A 17,575-nucleotide genomic window follows, 5' to 3' on the forward strand; every position below is an offset into this window, starting at 1 on the left:
TTATGGGAACCTCATCTTGCATGTTGATCCACCCCTCTTCTTTGGTCTGGAAATCTGTGGTGTCCCTTCTTGCCCCTTCCTGGGAAAAAAAAAAAAAGCTTAATCAAATCTTGTCTATCTGAGGCAGCAGACTTGAGAACTGAGGAATTTATCATGACAAATCCCTTCCCCTGATCATGATGTTTCTGTCTGCATTTGTCATCCATCCTTGTACCCAGTGATCATACTAGGAAAACCATTTCACTTCCTGAAGTTTTTTATTACTTTTAAACAATTTTTTAATGTCTAGTGCCATTTCTGTTCTTCTTTTCAGTTGTTTTATGAAGTTTGATAATTTTAAAATTGTTATTTATTAATTACTGATTTCAGTAATTTGAAGTTAGCATTTGAAAAGTCAAAGGTATGGTGATAAAACTTTGGATAGACTGAAGAAAAATACTACAATAACTACATTATTCCAGCTAACAATAAGACTTAGAAATAAGTGGCAGACTAGAAAGAGAAAAGCGAAGTACAACAAAACAATCTGGCAACATTTAAGTCTTCACCTTAGGAGTCCTGTTGATGCCTGGTAGGTAATGATGATATTTGATGGTAATACCAGTTTACTGTAGAGCTTTTTTCTGTGTTCCTGTGGAAAACAGTATTTACTGATTTACTGCAGTTGGAGACTTAATAGTGTACTTTACCATAATTCATTGTCGTCTTTGTTTTTTTGGGGGCTTTTTTGGTTATATATGCCTGTCTGGTTTCTGTGGCCATGGTCAAGAAGTTAGAGCAGGAAAAATGGATATTTATAGCAGGAAATGGAATGCATTACTGAGGCTCTGGCCTGTAAGTCACCAAAGTGCATGAAATCTATGGGATGCAATGAAACCCTGTAGGGATTTGGACTTGCATAAGATTAATCCCTATATGATTTGTCAGTGTGGATTCAATGACTTTTGAACAAAGTAGGCTGCACCTGAATTCCAATGCATTTGTGTATATTCAGCTTTTTGAAGTAGGCTCTTCTGCACTTCTAATTTTGGTATAAGCCCAGTGCACTCTTCTGTATTTAGTTTGTAGACATAATATCTAATTCCTGTGAAAAACAATCCAGTGTCAAAAGCTGTGCATAAATGGTCATGCTTCTGTACTTTGATAGAGCCTGCATCTACTGTCAGGTCAGTGTTTTCCATTTGCCTTTTTTCTGGCGTGGGACATGTCTAGGATCATAGTTTGGGAAATGAATATAGCGTCTGACAAAGTGTGCTAGAAACACATTGAGTGGATTTATTTTGCTAAAAACTACTTGGTGTGTGTTGTACTGACCATGACACCTGGAGTCAGTTTCTCCTTCCTGTTTTGACTATAAAGCCTAAGGATGGTGAAATCTGTTTGAAGATGGGTTCTCATAGACACTTTGAATTGTTCTTTTCCCCATCAGTTTTATCTTGTATGATAAACAGATCCTTTTTTAATTGGAGCAACAGTGTTTCAGCTTTCCATTCTTTCAGGTTTTTTCTTCCTGTCTTTGTGCTTTTCCTGTCTTTCACATTCTCACACCGTTGTATGAGTAGCCAATGCAAATGTGGTATTCCTACTTAATAGAAACAACCAAAAAGTGTCTTTATTCCTAAAACCTTTGATTTAGGCAACACAGTATGTGAAGTTCAGTTATTAGCAAGTAGGTAGTCCTTGTATGCACAGATAAATTAGCAAGCACAATCACATAATGTGGCTTCTGTGTAGGGTCAGGTTAGGTCCTCCTTGTGGTGGAAAGTGCTGAAAGCACTGTTGACAGCAAAATGCCCAAGGTGAGGGGGTAAATTAAAAAGAGCCAGTTGCTTTGGAAGAGGATTTACGACTGCTGGCCTCTTAAGGCCAGCTTTGTCCCAGACTTGGTGATGTACATCTTGGTAAGTACTGAGACATCTTGGTGGTTGTTTTCCTGGAAGTGAGTACCTCAGCTGGCCAATTGGAAGCATACATTTTTTAAACTAAAAAAGAGTTTGCTATATTTTATCAGTGTGATGTTGTGTAAACATGTAGTAGGAAGGAGGGAAGCTCTGGTTTAATTTCCTTGTTTGTCTCAGGAAGCTGGGACCTAGCATTTTCAAGAGAATGAGCTGAGCTAGGCTGGCTGCAAGCTAAGGCTGGGCATGTATTTGGTCTTGGTTGAAACTATGCTTTTACAGCAATAAAGAATGGAAAAAAAAAAGAGTCAGAGAAAATGAACCAATAGACTTTATAAGTGTGTAGTAGTAGGAGGGCTTCTGTGATTTTTGTCCTTACTCCCTGCATTTAAGTTCCATGTTACTCATAATGTTAGAGAAGTGTTATTTGTTCCAGCAGACATCTCACTAACAAAACTAAAGACGTGATACTCTCACAAAGCTGTAAGGAAATTACCTGTGGTTTGTTCAATATTTCTTGTTTGTGCTGTTAAAGTTTTCATTTCTTCTGTTTGTTTGAAAAGCATGCCTGAATATATATGAAAATATATAGACATGTACATCTTCATCACATGTTATTGGAATCCAAAGGTGTATTGACCTTTTGCTGTTAAAATGAAAGAAAAATTCTATGTTTTTTGTTCATACCATACCATTTATCCTGGTTCAGGGCAAATTTGGGGATAAAAGCATCATATAGTACACCTAGGACACCATACCATAACATACCATAGTTTTTCACAGAAATGTTGTCTATTGTTAGTTCAGTTTCATTTTCTTTTCCATCCCTTAGTGTATTCTCTTCCATCCCGCTGTGGCAGACTGTGCTGTTGTGGGCCAGGAGGATCCTTTAAAAGGACATGTTCCATTTGCATTGTGTGTACTGAAACAAGGTGAGAAGTCACTGATAACTGATGTCACTAACACTTGCAAAAGCCTTAGGAAAGATAAAGGATATAAAGGATTTTACCTTCTTCACTAGGTGTAAAGACACAAGACAGTAAGATTTTGAAAGAGCTTGTTGAGCAAGTTCGGACCAACATCGGTCCAGTAGCAGCTTTCCAGAAGGGGATGTTTGTGACCCAGCTACCAAAAACACGCTCTGGCAAGATCCCACGTTCTGCTCTCTCTGCACTTGTCAGTGGAAAGCCATACAAGGTAAGTTAGAGATGTTTGCTTCAATGAATTAGGCACACGTGCACATCCAAAGGCACAACATGGTGGTTTTGATTCTCTTGACTGTTCTGCAACTGGTCCATGACTTCAAGTAGTACTTTGTTTTATTTCTGTTGCAGATTATGCAAAAGATTTTCATGTTTCAGAGCTTTACAGATACTTTTTCCCTTGATTGCTTTTGAAGTATAAATTTAGAAGAGTCTCTGAATGAAATTCTTATCTGCTATCACATGCTACTGTATTCTTACTTTTCAGATAACACCAACCATTGAAGATGCTAGTGTGTTTAAACACATTGAAGAATTGCTAAAGAAAGATTAAATGGGATAATGCATAATAAAGAGCATTTCAGTTATTCAAGTATACAAAGAAGCTTTTTTTTTTTTTTGTTAATAACACATTTTAAAAACAAGTAATGATTTGGGACTAAATGCTTTTACTACAATATATTCTGGTTATTAAGAAGGCTAAGAATTGCAAATAGAATTCATACATTGCTGTAGTCTTAAAGGGAAGGAGTCATTGGATTATCCATGTTATATGGTGTCATGTAACCTTACATTTCAATCTGTTTTTTATAATGTGACCAGTAACTTTTGTTTGGTTACTAAAGCAGTTTACTAAAGGTAAACCCTGAACAGAGGACAGCAATAAAGGAAATTGATTGTGAAAATTGTTGTGGACATAAAATTGTTCTTACTTGTAAATTATAAGTTCTTGTCTTTTAGATCTTTTCTAAAATTAAAATTTTAAGATTAGTTCTCTTGATTCTTTTTTCTTTTTTTTTTTTTTCAAAGTCTTTCTGCCATAAATGAGATTTCTATACATTTTTTACTCAACAACTTTCTGAAGAGTCTTTTTTGTAAAATGATAAGTAATTCCTGGTTTTCAAATCTTGATTTGTCCACAGTAATATTCATAAAACCCCATGTATATTAAATAAAGGCAGGCATTTATCCTTTGCATTTTCTGGTAAATTTTTTGTGGTTTGTATCCCTTGTGATAAGGACAACCAGCTTTTGCTGCTATAATTAAGCATTTTAGGCTGAGATACATATAACCAAGAAATTTAGCAAATTTGGAGACTAAGCAGCCCATTCTGGACCTATAGGCCATTTCAGACAGGTACAGGGTTCTCAACAAGCCAGGGGATGGAGGATCCACTTTTTACATACATTCCTTCTCAAACTGCAGGTATTTAATTGAACAATAAATGTAAAAGTCCTTTTAAAAGTAGATGCTCCCAGAAAAGTATAAAAGCAGAGAAGCTGCTCAAACTCAGCAGTGCTTACCAGAGAAAGAAACAGTAAGTAATAGACAAATTCAGATGTTGTTGTATAAGAGAGGTCTCCAAAAGGTTCCAGAAATACTGTTACGTGGTGGCAGATAGAGGTAAGGATGATATACCTGTAAGGTGATGAAATAAACCAACAGATTGATGAAGGAGCTAAAAGGCAATAGGTTCCACTTAACATGAGCCATACCCTTTGTGGTGTTGGTGAGCTCTACTGGTTACATAAGAACTGAATAAAATGTCCATGTGTTTTTCACTAGAGACTGCAGACAGCTGGGCCAGTCATGTTGAACCAGGTCATACAGTCATTCTAGAACAGCCCAGTTTGAGACTGCACTGCCCTTGTTTCCTGCCAAATCATTGCATAAGGCTCTCCCCTCCCTCTCAGCTGTATGCTTCAGTTGAAAATCACAATCTGAACAGGGAATAAAACATTCAAACACTGAGTAAAGGCTGATGATGCTTTATGGTAGATATGCTAAATATACAGGTTGGAGATTTAAAAGTGGGAATAATTTTGCTCCTCTGAAATGTCCTTAAACATTTGTGAAGTACTTCTTATAGAAGTGGCACTTAGTTTAAGATATTATTTTCTTCTGGATGAATTATTCAAGTACAAAGACTTTAACAGGAGGCCTATGCCACATATTGGGCTGACTCGCAGAGACCTTTTGTTTTTCACAATGCCACAACTTAGCAACCTGTGCTGAACAGTTACAGAGCAAGAGGGAATTCTTGGGAGTTGTCAGTGGAGTGTTTTTTTAAATCAGTGAGACACTATTCAAGTCATCCCAGAGAAACTGTGGCACATTCGCAAGGTGTGTGGCCATTGCTTTTACAATTGAAGGTGAGACATTGTTGTGTATATCTGTTATTATTACCTCAACTACAGCCATCATATAATTGCAAGAGCAGGGGAGGGGAACTAATTAGTGAGAGCAGAAACTCTCTACAAGAGATCCTGCAATGCATATAGGAGAAGAGAATTCATTTCCTAGATCTTGCGTAATTTTCCCAATGGTAACTCATGCTCCTACACCAGTTTCTCCATTTGTAAGGAAAAGTAAACTGCTTTCTAGTTTTGAGTCTCTTCTTTTAAGGAGGTGAAAAAAACCCACAAAATCTCCAGCAGCATTAGTAATAGATATTCAGGCATGCACTTACCTTTCTGAAGGGCTTTGTGCTTACATTAATATTAGTAAGAAACAATTATCTTTCCTCTGAACTGTTTATGAAGCACTTCAATAGGTAACATTCTTAAGGTGTCTCCATGACAAAAATATTTGTAATAATTTCTGTTTTCTGAGGAAGTCTGAGCTGTTGGGTTTTTTTAATGCTCTCTTTTTAACAAAAAATCTTGTGGGGTTTTTTTTTCTTTCTCTCTGTTTTGGTAGCTGTGATTTCAGATCAAGACTTGTATTTTAAAAGAGGACAGAGTGTTCAGGTGTGCTCACTATACTGCCATGCTGGTAATGTGAAGAATTCCAAAAAGGTCAAATGTCTCATGCATCAACATTCAGAAAACCTAGAGAAAGAAAGGCACCTTATTGTAGCAATACAGTATGGGGAAAACATTGTTTAATGGCCATTACTTTTGTTTTCCAAAAGAGCCTTTTGTTGAGGAACTGCAATTGCAGAATGCTTTGTCTTAGCCAAGCTCAAGAAAGGGAGAAGGAGTAGTTACCCTTGTACGTGGCTCTGCTGCTGCCCAGCAACCTGGGTATACCATCAAGAAGTACAAGCCAATTTAGCAAGTGGTAGGACAGCAGTGATTTTCTTAATTTTGTTTTCAGAGAGAAGCAGCAATTGGGTAAATTTGAATGGTCACTGAGTTGCTGAATTTTGGCTGGAAGAGGCATATGTAGTAGTTATTCTCAGTGTACTGAAAGGGTTGGAGCAAGTAGGCAACATTTCACATAACTGCTGTTTCTAGCTGTAGAGCTTCAGTTTGTGTGAGGGAAAGAGGGATGAATTAGGAGGCTTGATATGTTATGCTTAAATCAAATCTGAGATCACAATAATACTATTTTAAACTCTTCTAGTCTGTTTTCTTCCACGGTGAAATATATAATTTACGTGTGCTGTACTCCTGGGGCAGGACAACTTCCACACTGATCATAAAATCTGGCTCATTCTTTTCCCCAACACACTTCATTCCCCTTTGCCCCCTAAGTTTTAATGTTGGCTGCAAAAGGAATTCTGTAAAACAAGAGCTGGTGTTTGAGGGAATGCTTATTCTCATGACATTGCTGCCACTGACAATGGCAGTGAGAGTGTTTGCATTGCTTTATTTTGTGATATTATGCCCTAAAATAATCCAAAAGGAGGCTGAGGGAGGAGAAGAATGCTGGTCAAGTCCAAGGAGCTGTGTGTCCAAGAGCCCAGACTTTATCCAGTTGTGTGCTATACCCCTGCCAGCACTTAGCCCCCATCAGCAAGATCTGTGCTCCCTCTCGTGGCAGATTCTCACCAGTTACTCCATCCTCACTCATCCCTGCTTGTGCCAAAATGTTCTTATGCTTAGCTGTGAGAAGCATCTGGTTTCCAAACTTAATGCTAGTACGTACCAAACTTAATAGACTAATGAACACAAATAGCACTGAATTCTCTTTTTTATTGACATTGGGGGAGAAAAATCTTTCACCATCTGATTGACCAAAGTTTGCCAAATAAAAATAGACAAAACAAATGTTTATGTACGTGCAAACATTGCAGATCAAACTGCTAAAAGAAATAACTAAAAGACAGATCTTGAGCTAAGATCAAGCAGCCGAAAAATAGCAAATAGGTAATGACTATTAAGTAGGTCTTACTTTGAAACTTCCCATTTAAACAAAGAATAAACAACAATAACACCACCAAATAAAGCCACAGCAGGTAATAGTTGCTCTTCTAAACTTTTATACACTATATATTAATCACTCTGTCTTTCAGTTATTTCCTCTGATAAAACTGACTTTTGTGAAGTCTCAGCAAGGCCATCTTGGCTAAAAGCATAACATTAGACAGGAGCCTGTCTAATGCCCTGTTAGAATAAATAAATGGTGGGGGTTGGCTTCTTTTTTCTTTCTTTTTCTTTGCTGAATATATCTGGAAAGAAGAATCTGATTCTATGCAAATATTAAATTTATTTTTCCAATGCTGGCTGGTGTTTGAAGATCCTGGAACGAAAAGGTGGCTCTTGGTAAAGCAAGATTCTTCTTGGTCCACAGGTAACATAGAAGAAAGTTTTTGGTTTTTGTACAAATCATGTTTTATTAAATTGCTTTTTATTTTTTTTATAAACAGTTCTTCTGGATTTACGTGTTTGTTTATAAGAGATGAGCCATCATGGTGCTTCTCTGTAGGTATCTAACATTTCCATTTTGTCTTTAGAGGTCCATTTTGGCTTCAGTTCCAGGTTATGTCATTCTGTTGTACATCATCAGAGGCAGGTGTTCAGCTTTAAATATTGACAGATTTTTCTCAGTAGGAACATGTTGAAGCTTCTAACTCTGCTAAACATATTAATTTGACTGTTACAATCCAAAAACTGTAAAAATGGAGGAATGGAAAGATACAAACAGTATTATTGACACTGTATTGTCAAATGTTTGCACTGAGACCCCATGTACCATAGATTTCATTTTTAAAAAATCATATTTATATCCATTTACATAAGACTTACACATTTTAAAAGAAATACATACACAGTAAATACGTAAATGTCTAGTATTTTACAATAAAACAGATGTAACAATGTAAAGATGAGTGGCTTCATTTGATAAAAGCTTTGGATGTGCACTACTGTCAAATTTTTGATGACAGAGATGCTGAGAGAAAAGGGGGAGATTGTTTTGTTTTTCTTTTTTTTTTTAGTAATTTAGGTATTTTTTATTCATGTTTTAAACTAACCAATACATGAAAGGAACATCATATCTGTTTGGATGATAAACATTATGTGTTCTCTTCCCTATTAACCTGTTCTTGCAGAGAGTTTTAATGCTCTTTTTCTAAGTAGTGGTAGTGCACTTCAGGTAAAGTAGAAGAAAGAGATGACATCTAAGAAAAAAAAAACATGAATTAGTAAGATTTTATGATCCTTATTCAGTCTAAAGTGTGCAATGACAACAGAAAATATAGCACTAAGTAAGTAGTTTAGTAATTAAGTTACTAAAATCTGGATTTTGAATATTCGTGGCATGGGTTTGTTTAATTTTAGATCTGTGACACAGAATTACTAATAATTCATTTTAATTTTTTACTGATCTCAGTCAACACAGACTGCTGCTTATGTTTATTTTACAGTTGTTTTCCTGCTGTTTTGGTGCAGCACTGGGGTTAGTTTCCTGCATCTGGAGATCTTTGCCTGTTTCACACAATGTGAAACACATTTTCAGTGTACAGACATTGCTATGTACTTCGTGGTTCTTCTTCCTCGTTCACTGCAGCTTGGCAGCATTTACCTTTTTCACCCTGATGGTTTATTTGCTATGGACTAGATGCTTCCAGCTATCATTCACATCTTTTTGGAACACTGTTTCCATTTGCCTTTACAAATCCTCTTTCAAACCCTTCATTGGTAAAGTATGTAACTCATTTTGCCAAATCTCCTTTAGTATTTCATTACAATAAAAGTTGCTGTAATATGTTCTATTGCTCCAGCCTGTGGCAAGAAATCTGTCCTGAATGACCCTTCTGACTTGGCAATGACAAGTGTTTTAGAAGTTAAAAGTGTTGCAAAAGCTTGGATAATGTTAGTGCCAAATCCACTGCCTGTGTAAAGACATTGCAGCTGCTCAGTTGGGCCACCCCATCTAGCCACCACAGCAGAAAGCTTGGGTCCCATGTGCTCTGTAGTACATTTCTTTGCAACACTGGCCAGCACCAATGGCCAGCACCAGCAGCCTTAATTGTTATTAAATTTCTGATACCAAGTGCACTAAAACAGGCCTGTGCAGTGTAAGCTCATATAAGTGTTCTAAGAATGTCTGTACATGATTTCTAGCAGCTCATTGTGGTTTCAAAAAATATTCAAAAAAACCCCCACCTGAAATGCAGTTTGAAAGCATATGAACCAGACACAGCTTCTGTGAGGATACACTATAAAGACACTGGGAAGTTCTACCAAACTGATGTTGACATAAACTGTTTTGACAAGCCTTTGACAGTCTCTGTAAGAGAATGTCTCTTACTTCATAAGAGTAGCAGAATGCAAGAATCTGCAGCCTGCTGTAATCACAGGCTATCTGCATTTGTTCCATGTGCAGTCTGTTTGCTGCTTTCTTTTAGGCCTGCTCTTTTTAGGCATGTTCTCCTTTACTGCATGGAAAACTCCCTTATATCTTGGCATTGTGTGGCAGCTTCTCCAGCTATCCCTCCCCTCTGCTGCTTAGTTCTTGCTTCTGTGCACGCAGATACCTCACCAGAGTATCACAGCTGCTGATGTAGTCTAGGCAAGGTGTTACAAAAGCCTTTCTAAGATGGATCTGGAAAATTTCAGGAGGTATGTTGTAATGAATAATCTTCCCTTTTGTCCAAGTATCAATCAGCTCCTTCCATAAAGAAACAGTTAGTCAGGAACTGTGCTGACAAAATTTGGAAAACTCCTCTCTTGCCCTTCCATCTGATATCTCCTTCTAAGGGCAGTTTCTGTTTATGCATTCATTCTTGAGCTGCAGGCAATTTGTTTAAATTTTCAAGTTTGATATAATAGTGAAGGAAATATTTTGCCTACATGGTTGTTTTTTGGGGGGAGGGGGAGGAGTGGGATGTTGTTTTGATTTTCAGTATAATGTACTGGAATCCAAAATTACTTGAACTTGCTTTTTGGTTTATTACCTGTATGGCCTTTTATAGTTGCCCTTACAGTAAGTGCATATACAAAAGTTCTAGTTCACACCATCTTGTTCCTTCTCTAAAAGGAGTGTATGGTTAAGTGAGAAGAGAAATAGTAGTATATTATTGTCAGTTAACCTCATATATTAGCCTTTACAATGTAGATGCAAATTTGACATCCTTATAGACCACTCAAGCATTTAAGACTGGGATGTCATTGGTAGACTAGTGGACAAGCAGCAAGTATTGGTGTGATACATACCACTGATACTTGAAACAAATACTCCAATAGAAATTGAAGTTAACTTGTATAGCTTGTATAACTTTATATGCACACCTTTTTGCTCAAAATACATACCTTCCATGTACATGTAGTGCTAGAAAAGTCTGCTACTTTACTTTTGTTTGTCCTTTACTACTTTTTATATAATTTTTAATATAGTGGAAATATATGGTTTGAATAATCTTAAATTAATTTTTGTTAGCATATCATTCTGCTTTTGTTGCACACTTCAAGCCTCACCTCAAGTGCCTGGCCCATTACTGTTGGCCTAAGAGATAGCTTGGTGTTTGAACTTCTTGGTCATGCTTTATTGCTTCCAACACTGCGATTCTGAAGCTCATAGCTTCATACTTCTTTCTTCCATTTCTGTCACCACTGGACCCTGTGAGAGTCCTGTCACTGACTTAACCCATACAATACCATGCTTGAATCTATACATGCATACACATAAAAACATTTCTCTAGTTTGTGCTTCTGTCACATACTATTGTCTTCTTTGTAGATTCAGCTGCTAAACTTTGCCTTTTTCAGAAAAACCAAACCAAAACCAACAAATAACCACCCCCTCCTCCAGCTTATTTTTCAGGCGTGGCTCAAAATTTCCCATTTTTACTAAGAGGAAGATTTTATACTCTTGTAATCTTTCAAAGATCTGTGAAGTAAGGCTTATGGCATCAGGAGGATCCTGAGCAATCGATTCACTTTTCCCTCTGTAAACGTTTGCTATTGCTAAGTATTTTTTCAACCTACACAGAGTTAGTAAAATCTCGATGGCCCCAAGTCTGTCCCAGTCTTGGGAATCAAAACAAAAAACCAGCAACTTGCTTGCAGATCCTTGCATGTCTTGCATACAATATCCAACAGCTCTTGAAGCATAGTTGATGCCTGATAGTCAAATTTTTTTTTCCAACTGCCTTGCAATTCCCCAAGTAACTAAATGGAAATTGTTTTACTGAGAAAATACTAGCATAGAATGGTGCCATATTGACGTAACTACTCATCATGTGTGTATTTTTTCCAAAAGCTGAGATAAAATGGAAAACTGTATTTCCACAGAACTGTGGAAAAGTGACTCTGTGATATTAATAACCACACTCAAAAGATAAATGGTGAAAAATTTAACATGAATTCCACTACTAAATTTGATCCAAAGTTGCATCCAGCTCAGAAAATCCTTTCTTTGTCAATTCTGAATGATTTGAGAAGTGCAGGAATCTCTGTAATAGATAAATTTTCAAGGTTTTCTGTAGGGATAAGTCTATTCAGCTATCCGATGTTCTAAATTGAGCCATAGCTTTAATTAAAACAACAAAAAAAATTAATTTCTTCTGCTTTACTGGTGTTGCCCCCCATTCCAGCTCCTAGTAGAATTCTTTCAAGTTCTCATAAAGAAAGTTCATTCCCTGTGCCTTCTCCCCAAAATATGGTTGGTAGTGTCCTGTGGACTGAGCTTAGGACTGTTGTTATGACCAAATGACCACCTAGGGAGTCCTTAGTTACGTCCTCTGCTTCATGTTGGATTGGACAATGTGGGGTGTAGTGCACTTATAAAGAGCTTTCATGATGGCCCCGAGAGAATACTCACAACAATTCAGTGCTGGCTTCTTTGCTAGGCCTTGTCAGCAGGAGTATGTGCGAACTGTTGAGCTGTCTAACCTCTGCAGTCGTGATGAAGGAACTGCAAATCAGGAAGGAAAAAAAAAGGAAACAAACCAGAGTCTCTTTAGAATCAGTAAAATGTATCAGTCTGTTTGCCACTGGAAGGGTGGCTGTTAAATTGCTCTGTGGCTTTCTCTAACATGATCTGGGCATGGTCTAGTTTAAAACTCAGCTCTCTTCATGGCTGGTGTACTGTTGGAATCTGTCTAAAGGGAATACAGTTTAAAACTCAATTTTGTCTTTATTTTGTTGTAATTCCTAATGCTCTTACTGCTGGGAGATAGGAAGCCAAATCCTGGATGAAGATCTTCAAAATTACTTCCCTTTAAGTCTACTGCATTCAGTATACCCAGCTCAAGAATTAACTGTCTGGAAGTCCTCAAGTAAATCTCAAGTAAATCACTGAATCTGCCTTTTGCCTTAGTTCCACATCTGTAAAATGGGAATATCATTTTCTACATCACACCATGACTAGAAGATGAAATACATTAATGTTTATAAGGTTCTTGTATACTACAGTAATGTGGGCTATGGAAGTGCCATGGAATCTAGGAGTCAATGGTATTCAGTGATGCAACCAGTAAATTATTCCATCTGTAACTGCAACCATAAAGTTCTGTTTTTAAGGGTGAGAAACTGTAATGGAATTTAGATAGCTTGAATGGAATTTAGATGGCAATACGAAATGTCATACCGAGTTCATTATCAAGTTACAGGATGTGATCTCTACAAGTCTCTACAAGTTTGAGATAAATCTATTTGTAGATTAAATAAATGGCATTATTTTAAATGGGGCAGTTTGTGTACTAGTATTTCTCTGAACTTCAGGCAGGTGTACTTGGCTTTATCTCCCATATACCTGAAGAGATAGCTGTGATGGGAATTCTTTCCTCTGCCTGCTCTCTTACAATGATTTTTAAATTTTACTTACTTTTTAATTATGATCTGCTTGTTAATTTTCCACTCCTTTTTGAGTTAGTACTTTTTTTGGAAATCAAAAGATTTCCAGAGAAAATTAGGACTGGTATATAGTAATTTCAGCATTTGTTAGCTACTCATCTGCTGATGACTGTTAGCAACTTCAATTATTTGATAGTCAAGGCTAAGCTATTTAATTTGAAAGTAAGATAGGAAAATAAAGGTGATAACCCTTTCTAATTGCATTCTCTAAAGCACTCCACCTGCTAGAGAGGCTAATAGGATGAAAAATGTGCTCAGATGAATTCAGTCTCAGTTGAAAGTTAGTAAATTAATTCCAGTCTTTCTGATTGTTTCCTTTACAGCTGCAGGATAGTGAGATCGACAGTTTTTTATATTTTACATAAACACTGTCAGTCTGAAATAAACCTGAAAAAATCAATAATATGCCAAATCCATTCCCTAATTCAATTCTCCCAGACTCGGTTCGCCCTAGTTACATGAACACAATCATTGTGGTGCGAGACAGACGTGTTAAAAGTCAACTTGGCATCTAGGATGAGCCTGGTGCCTTCCAGGAGGAAGTGCAGAAATGAGCGCGTACCGTCACTCGCCATCTTCCGCGACTGGCCAGATGTGGTGGTGAGCCGGAATCCGGCGGGCAGCGTTTCCGACGCGCCCGGCATCATGCTGATCCCATGGACCTCGCGCGGCGGGAACTGCCGTCGCCAGGAGGGGCCGCGCCTGAAGTTCTTGTCATCACTCTGTCAACACAGAGTTGAATTTGATAAAGCAGAATGAAGCTTTCTGATTAACCATCCTGCTGTGTGCTATCTCTACCAGTGCCAAATGTGTGCCATAACAACTACCCTGCCCTGCTGCACTGCATCCAGGCACTGTAATGTATTTGACACTTGCTTGTAAAAGTAAAAGCTTGAGAAATATTAAATGCTGGGGTAGAAAACTCTTCTTAGATCTTTGGCTCGATATAGTCAAGGTTTAGTATCAGCTAAAGTAGAACTTTTTTACACAGTGACAGAAAGTGATTTATTACTGCATTAGGAGGCTTACATAAAGTACTAAAAAAGGATTAAACACTCATGTGCATGCACAGAATTCATCGGCATCTCACATTTTCAGCAAATCCTTAAAAGTTTTATTTCTCCTTATGTGCCCAAGTCCAAGACTTAAAACATTTTTGCACTGGACTCTTATGTTAAGATAAATAATTTCCGTAGTTGGATTTGAGATTCCTCTTCCTAGATAACTGCCCCAGATCCCACTCTATTAATATTAACTTTGAAGAACTTTAAAGAAAAAAAAAAGCAATAAAGAACAAACTGAAAATCTACTTTTTTCTTTATTTTTAAAAAGGGTAAGTATCCTAAAGAATAGACTGCACAGGCATCCCTCCCACACATATCCCCCACCACCAGCTCGGGCCAGCAAAATTTCCACTCCATTCTGCATGTTTCCTCTTTGGAAAATGTTCATCTTAAGGTAAGAGTGCAGTGTCAAATTTAGCATCCAAGATGACACCAATATGTACACAAGCTGAGGTTACTTTAAAAACCTTGATGGGTATTCCTAATATTTTTTTAAGCTGTAACTGACTCTTTTTAACAATGTGAAAATTAACATGTCTTCATGCATTCAATTTAATTTTAATGTTTTAGTATGATATTTTATAAATACTGAAAATAAAATTAATTACTTCCTCAAGTCGTCTTTCAGTTCCTAGTGCTAAAAGGTTGTTGTATTCTCTCTCAAGGATCTGCCGTGCCTAGAGATACCAAAGTAAACAATTAAAATGGTTGAAGATGAATAAAAGGTAATAATGGGTACAGATTAAGAGAACTAGCGTAAGCAAATTTACCTGTGTGTTTTGTGTTGGAATCTGTAATAATAAAGCTAAACTGCTGTAGTCAAAATTTTCATCCAGTGCTATAAGTGAACCATGTACACCACTTTCTAAAATATTATTTGCATATTCTCGGAGGCCAATGGCTTGTATCCAGCGTATGACTCGATCATTGCTCCATACCAGCACATCTGTAAGGACATAACACCATGTCAGTCTCCTGATACCTTGAGAACTTCCAAAGTCTACAGGTGCATGTGTGTGGCTGTGCATGCACTGTGGATGTCTTACTGCTTTATTTCATATTTCATACATGAGGAATGCCAGCACTATTCATATAGCTTTAGTACGTCCTATTGAAAACTCTATGTAATTAATTATCTTCAAGTAATAATGTTTCCAAAGGAGAAATGTGCTTCCAGAGGGGATCTCCATAATGCAATTCCTCCCACTTCCTATATATACCTTTTCAATTTGCAGACAAGATTTTACACTGTAAAAGCACCAGAGAAGTATTCATTCCTCAAGGCTTCACGTGTGAGTTTTGTGTTAAACATTTTGGGAGTTGTGTCAGCGCCTTTCACATACTAACATGCCATAAAGTAAAAGATCAGTTCACTGTTTTAGAGACAAACTATTTTTAGTACAGAAAGCTGGTAGAGTTGTTAAGGTCCATACCAACTATAAAGCTAAGGCAACAAAATGAGCTAGGAAACCATTTTTGAGGATTTAGCTTTTTCTGAAAAAGTATCCTGCCCTGCCTGTAAGATGAAGAAAAAAGTTACTTATACTGATCTTTGGAGTTGTAAGTGGGAGACAGAGTGCTGAGTTTTCTTTACTAAGTAATGAGGCTTATTCCTGAACCTTTACAAGTCTAGCTGCTGTGGCTGTTCTGGGAGCAGGATTTTTCCACTGCCTGGCTGAGAGCATCTCGCTTTTTGAGGTCAGGATCAGCTGAAACACAGTGGAAGGGAGAGACCAAATCCCACCTGGGACCATGAATAACCAATGCATGATGAGGTGAAGGAGGCTATGAATTACTACCTTTGTCCTAGAAAGAACCAGTATTGAAGCCACACTAGAATTTGAGGCCAATACCCAATTCCCCTATGTCAGTGTCCAGCTAGACCCACTTGGGCTGACTGGCACTGATGCCTGCACGTCCAAGGCAAAATCTTTACATTAGTGCATGCCATAATGTGCCTTGAGAAAATGCACACTGTAGCTGTAGCCCTAGCCTACTGTCACTGTAGCCCTTCAACTTTTTTTTTAGCTCTTCTAATCAGCATTGTCCTTGAGAAGTGCTAACTGCTATAGTCACTAGAGCTGGAAAAGCTCAAAGGAATCAAAGGATTCATTTCTGATAGTTGAAAAAACCCCAGCCAGCCAAATTGTTATGTATAAAAAGAACCATGGAGTAAGCCTGCAACTACTCTAGAGAGCTTTACACAGAAAAAAACATCTTCAGAATCAGCTGTGAAATCTAATAAGGCCAGTTTAGTTAGGAACTATTCTTATGTACCAATCAACTGCCTCTGGTTGACTCGCCAAGCAGCACTTTCTGTGATACATTCTCATATAAGAAATCAAAGGCAAAGGTTTTCAAAAGCTGGGGTGTAGGGTCCTGAGTGCTCCCATTTTTTAGTGTTGCCCCCAGCACATCCCACTGAGCTGCACACAGTTTGGCCTTCTGCTTCTGAGCCTGAGAGAGGTTCAGATAAGATCCATATCCAAAATTTAATTTAGCAAAATGTATGTGTGAAACCACCATTCGGAATTGCAGCCCCAATTTAGCAAAATACTTAACTGTGCCTAATTTAAGGAGAGAGGATTTGTTCTGAAGAAAGATGGACTTATGTTAGTTTTGCTTAAAGCACATGCTTAAATGCTTTGCTTAAATGGCATGACAATGGGTTAAGAGTGTCAAGCTTCAAAAGAAGAAACATTCCCAGTATTCATTCCCAGCAACTATCACCTTTTATTTCATGCTGACTCATTTCTCTTCGCTTTTCCAGTTCTTTTCTATCATAATTCAACCTCTTTAAACACATGATTCCATATTGCAAGCTTGTTCTGTTATTTAAAAAGAAACATTTACAGAGTTAATAAAGATAATTTTGAAGATGGGAACATATGTAGGATGTATTTCCTGCACTTCACATGAGGTGTTTCATAGTACCCATGTATGAAATCTTGAGAACAGAGGGTAAAAAAACTCCACAGACTTCAGGAATGAAATGGAAAAAAACAAAATGAGTATGTTTGAATAACTGTTTTAGCATAAGAAACCCAAAGCATTAAAAGAAGTAAAAGATCTGAAAAGGTCAGCCCTTGTGAGCCGTGAAATGTTTTGTCAAATCAGGCTTTTAAAAAGTGACAAATCAGACATTATATTAAAAAGAAATCCACTTCTTGTCACATAAACCTCATTCTCCCTAAAGTTTAAATGCCTTTATTTCCATATTTCCAATTTAGCCTCCTAGCTATATCCCTAGGTAACCCAACAACTGTCAAATTGCTTGTATTGTTAACAGCTTTTATGTGCTACACACAATAGCTTTTCATTATTATGAGATCTCAGGGCTTTGAAGCTTAGCCTAGCACTTTCTGATACTTCACACCACTTAAAT

At 37.4% G+C, this 17,575-nt stretch overlaps 2 protein-coding genes across 4 annotated transcripts in view; one reads left to right on the top strand and one right to left on the bottom strand.

Moving 5' to 3' along the window:
• The window catches only part of ACSS3 (acyl-CoA synthetase short chain family member 3), a 64,701-nt gene extending 60,830 nt beyond the window's left edge, over nt 1-3,871 (top strand). Inside the window, exons 14-16 of the mRNA XM_050988016.1 lie at nt 2,731-2,830; nt 2,920-3,095; nt 3,369-3,871. Of these exons, the coding sequence (XP_050843973.1) occupies nt 2,731-2,830; nt 2,920-3,095; nt 3,369-3,434 (342 nt within the window). The 3' untranslated portion in view covers nt 3,435-3,871. The remainder of the gene's footprint in view (nt 1-2,730; nt 2,831-2,919; nt 3,096-3,368) is intronic.
• Nucleotides 3,872-7,611: 3,740 nt separating this feature from the next.
• PPFIA2 (PTPRF interacting protein alpha 2) overlaps nt 7,612-17,575 on the bottom strand; it is a 113,017-nt gene continuing 103,053 nt past the window's right edge. The window contains exons 24-29 of one of the 3 annotated variants that reach the window (XM_050988013.1): nt 16,921-17,018; nt 14,961-15,136; nt 14,799-14,867; nt 13,689-13,848; nt 12,093-12,185; nt 7,612-8,448 (exon numbers count right to left, since the gene is read on the bottom strand). In XM_050988013.1, coding sequence (XP_050843970.1) covers nt 12,127-12,185; nt 13,689-13,848; nt 14,799-14,867; nt 14,961-15,136; nt 16,921-17,018 — 562 coding nt within the window. In that variant the 3' untranslated portion in view covers nt 7,612-8,448; nt 12,093-12,126. Of the gene's footprint in view, nt 8,449-11,814; nt 13,849-14,798; nt 14,868-14,960; nt 15,137-16,920; nt 17,019-17,575 lie in introns of those variants that run through there. The other 2 variants (XM_050988015.1, XM_050988014.1) reach the window with 2 other exon arrangements.

Source organism: Serinus canaria, chromosome 1A, assembly GCF_022539315.1.
Source record: "Serinus canaria isolate serCan28SL12 chromosome 1A, serCan2020, whole genome shotgun sequence".
Lineage (NCBI taxonomy): Eukaryota > Metazoa > Chordata > Aves > Passeriformes > Fringillidae > Serinus > Serinus canaria.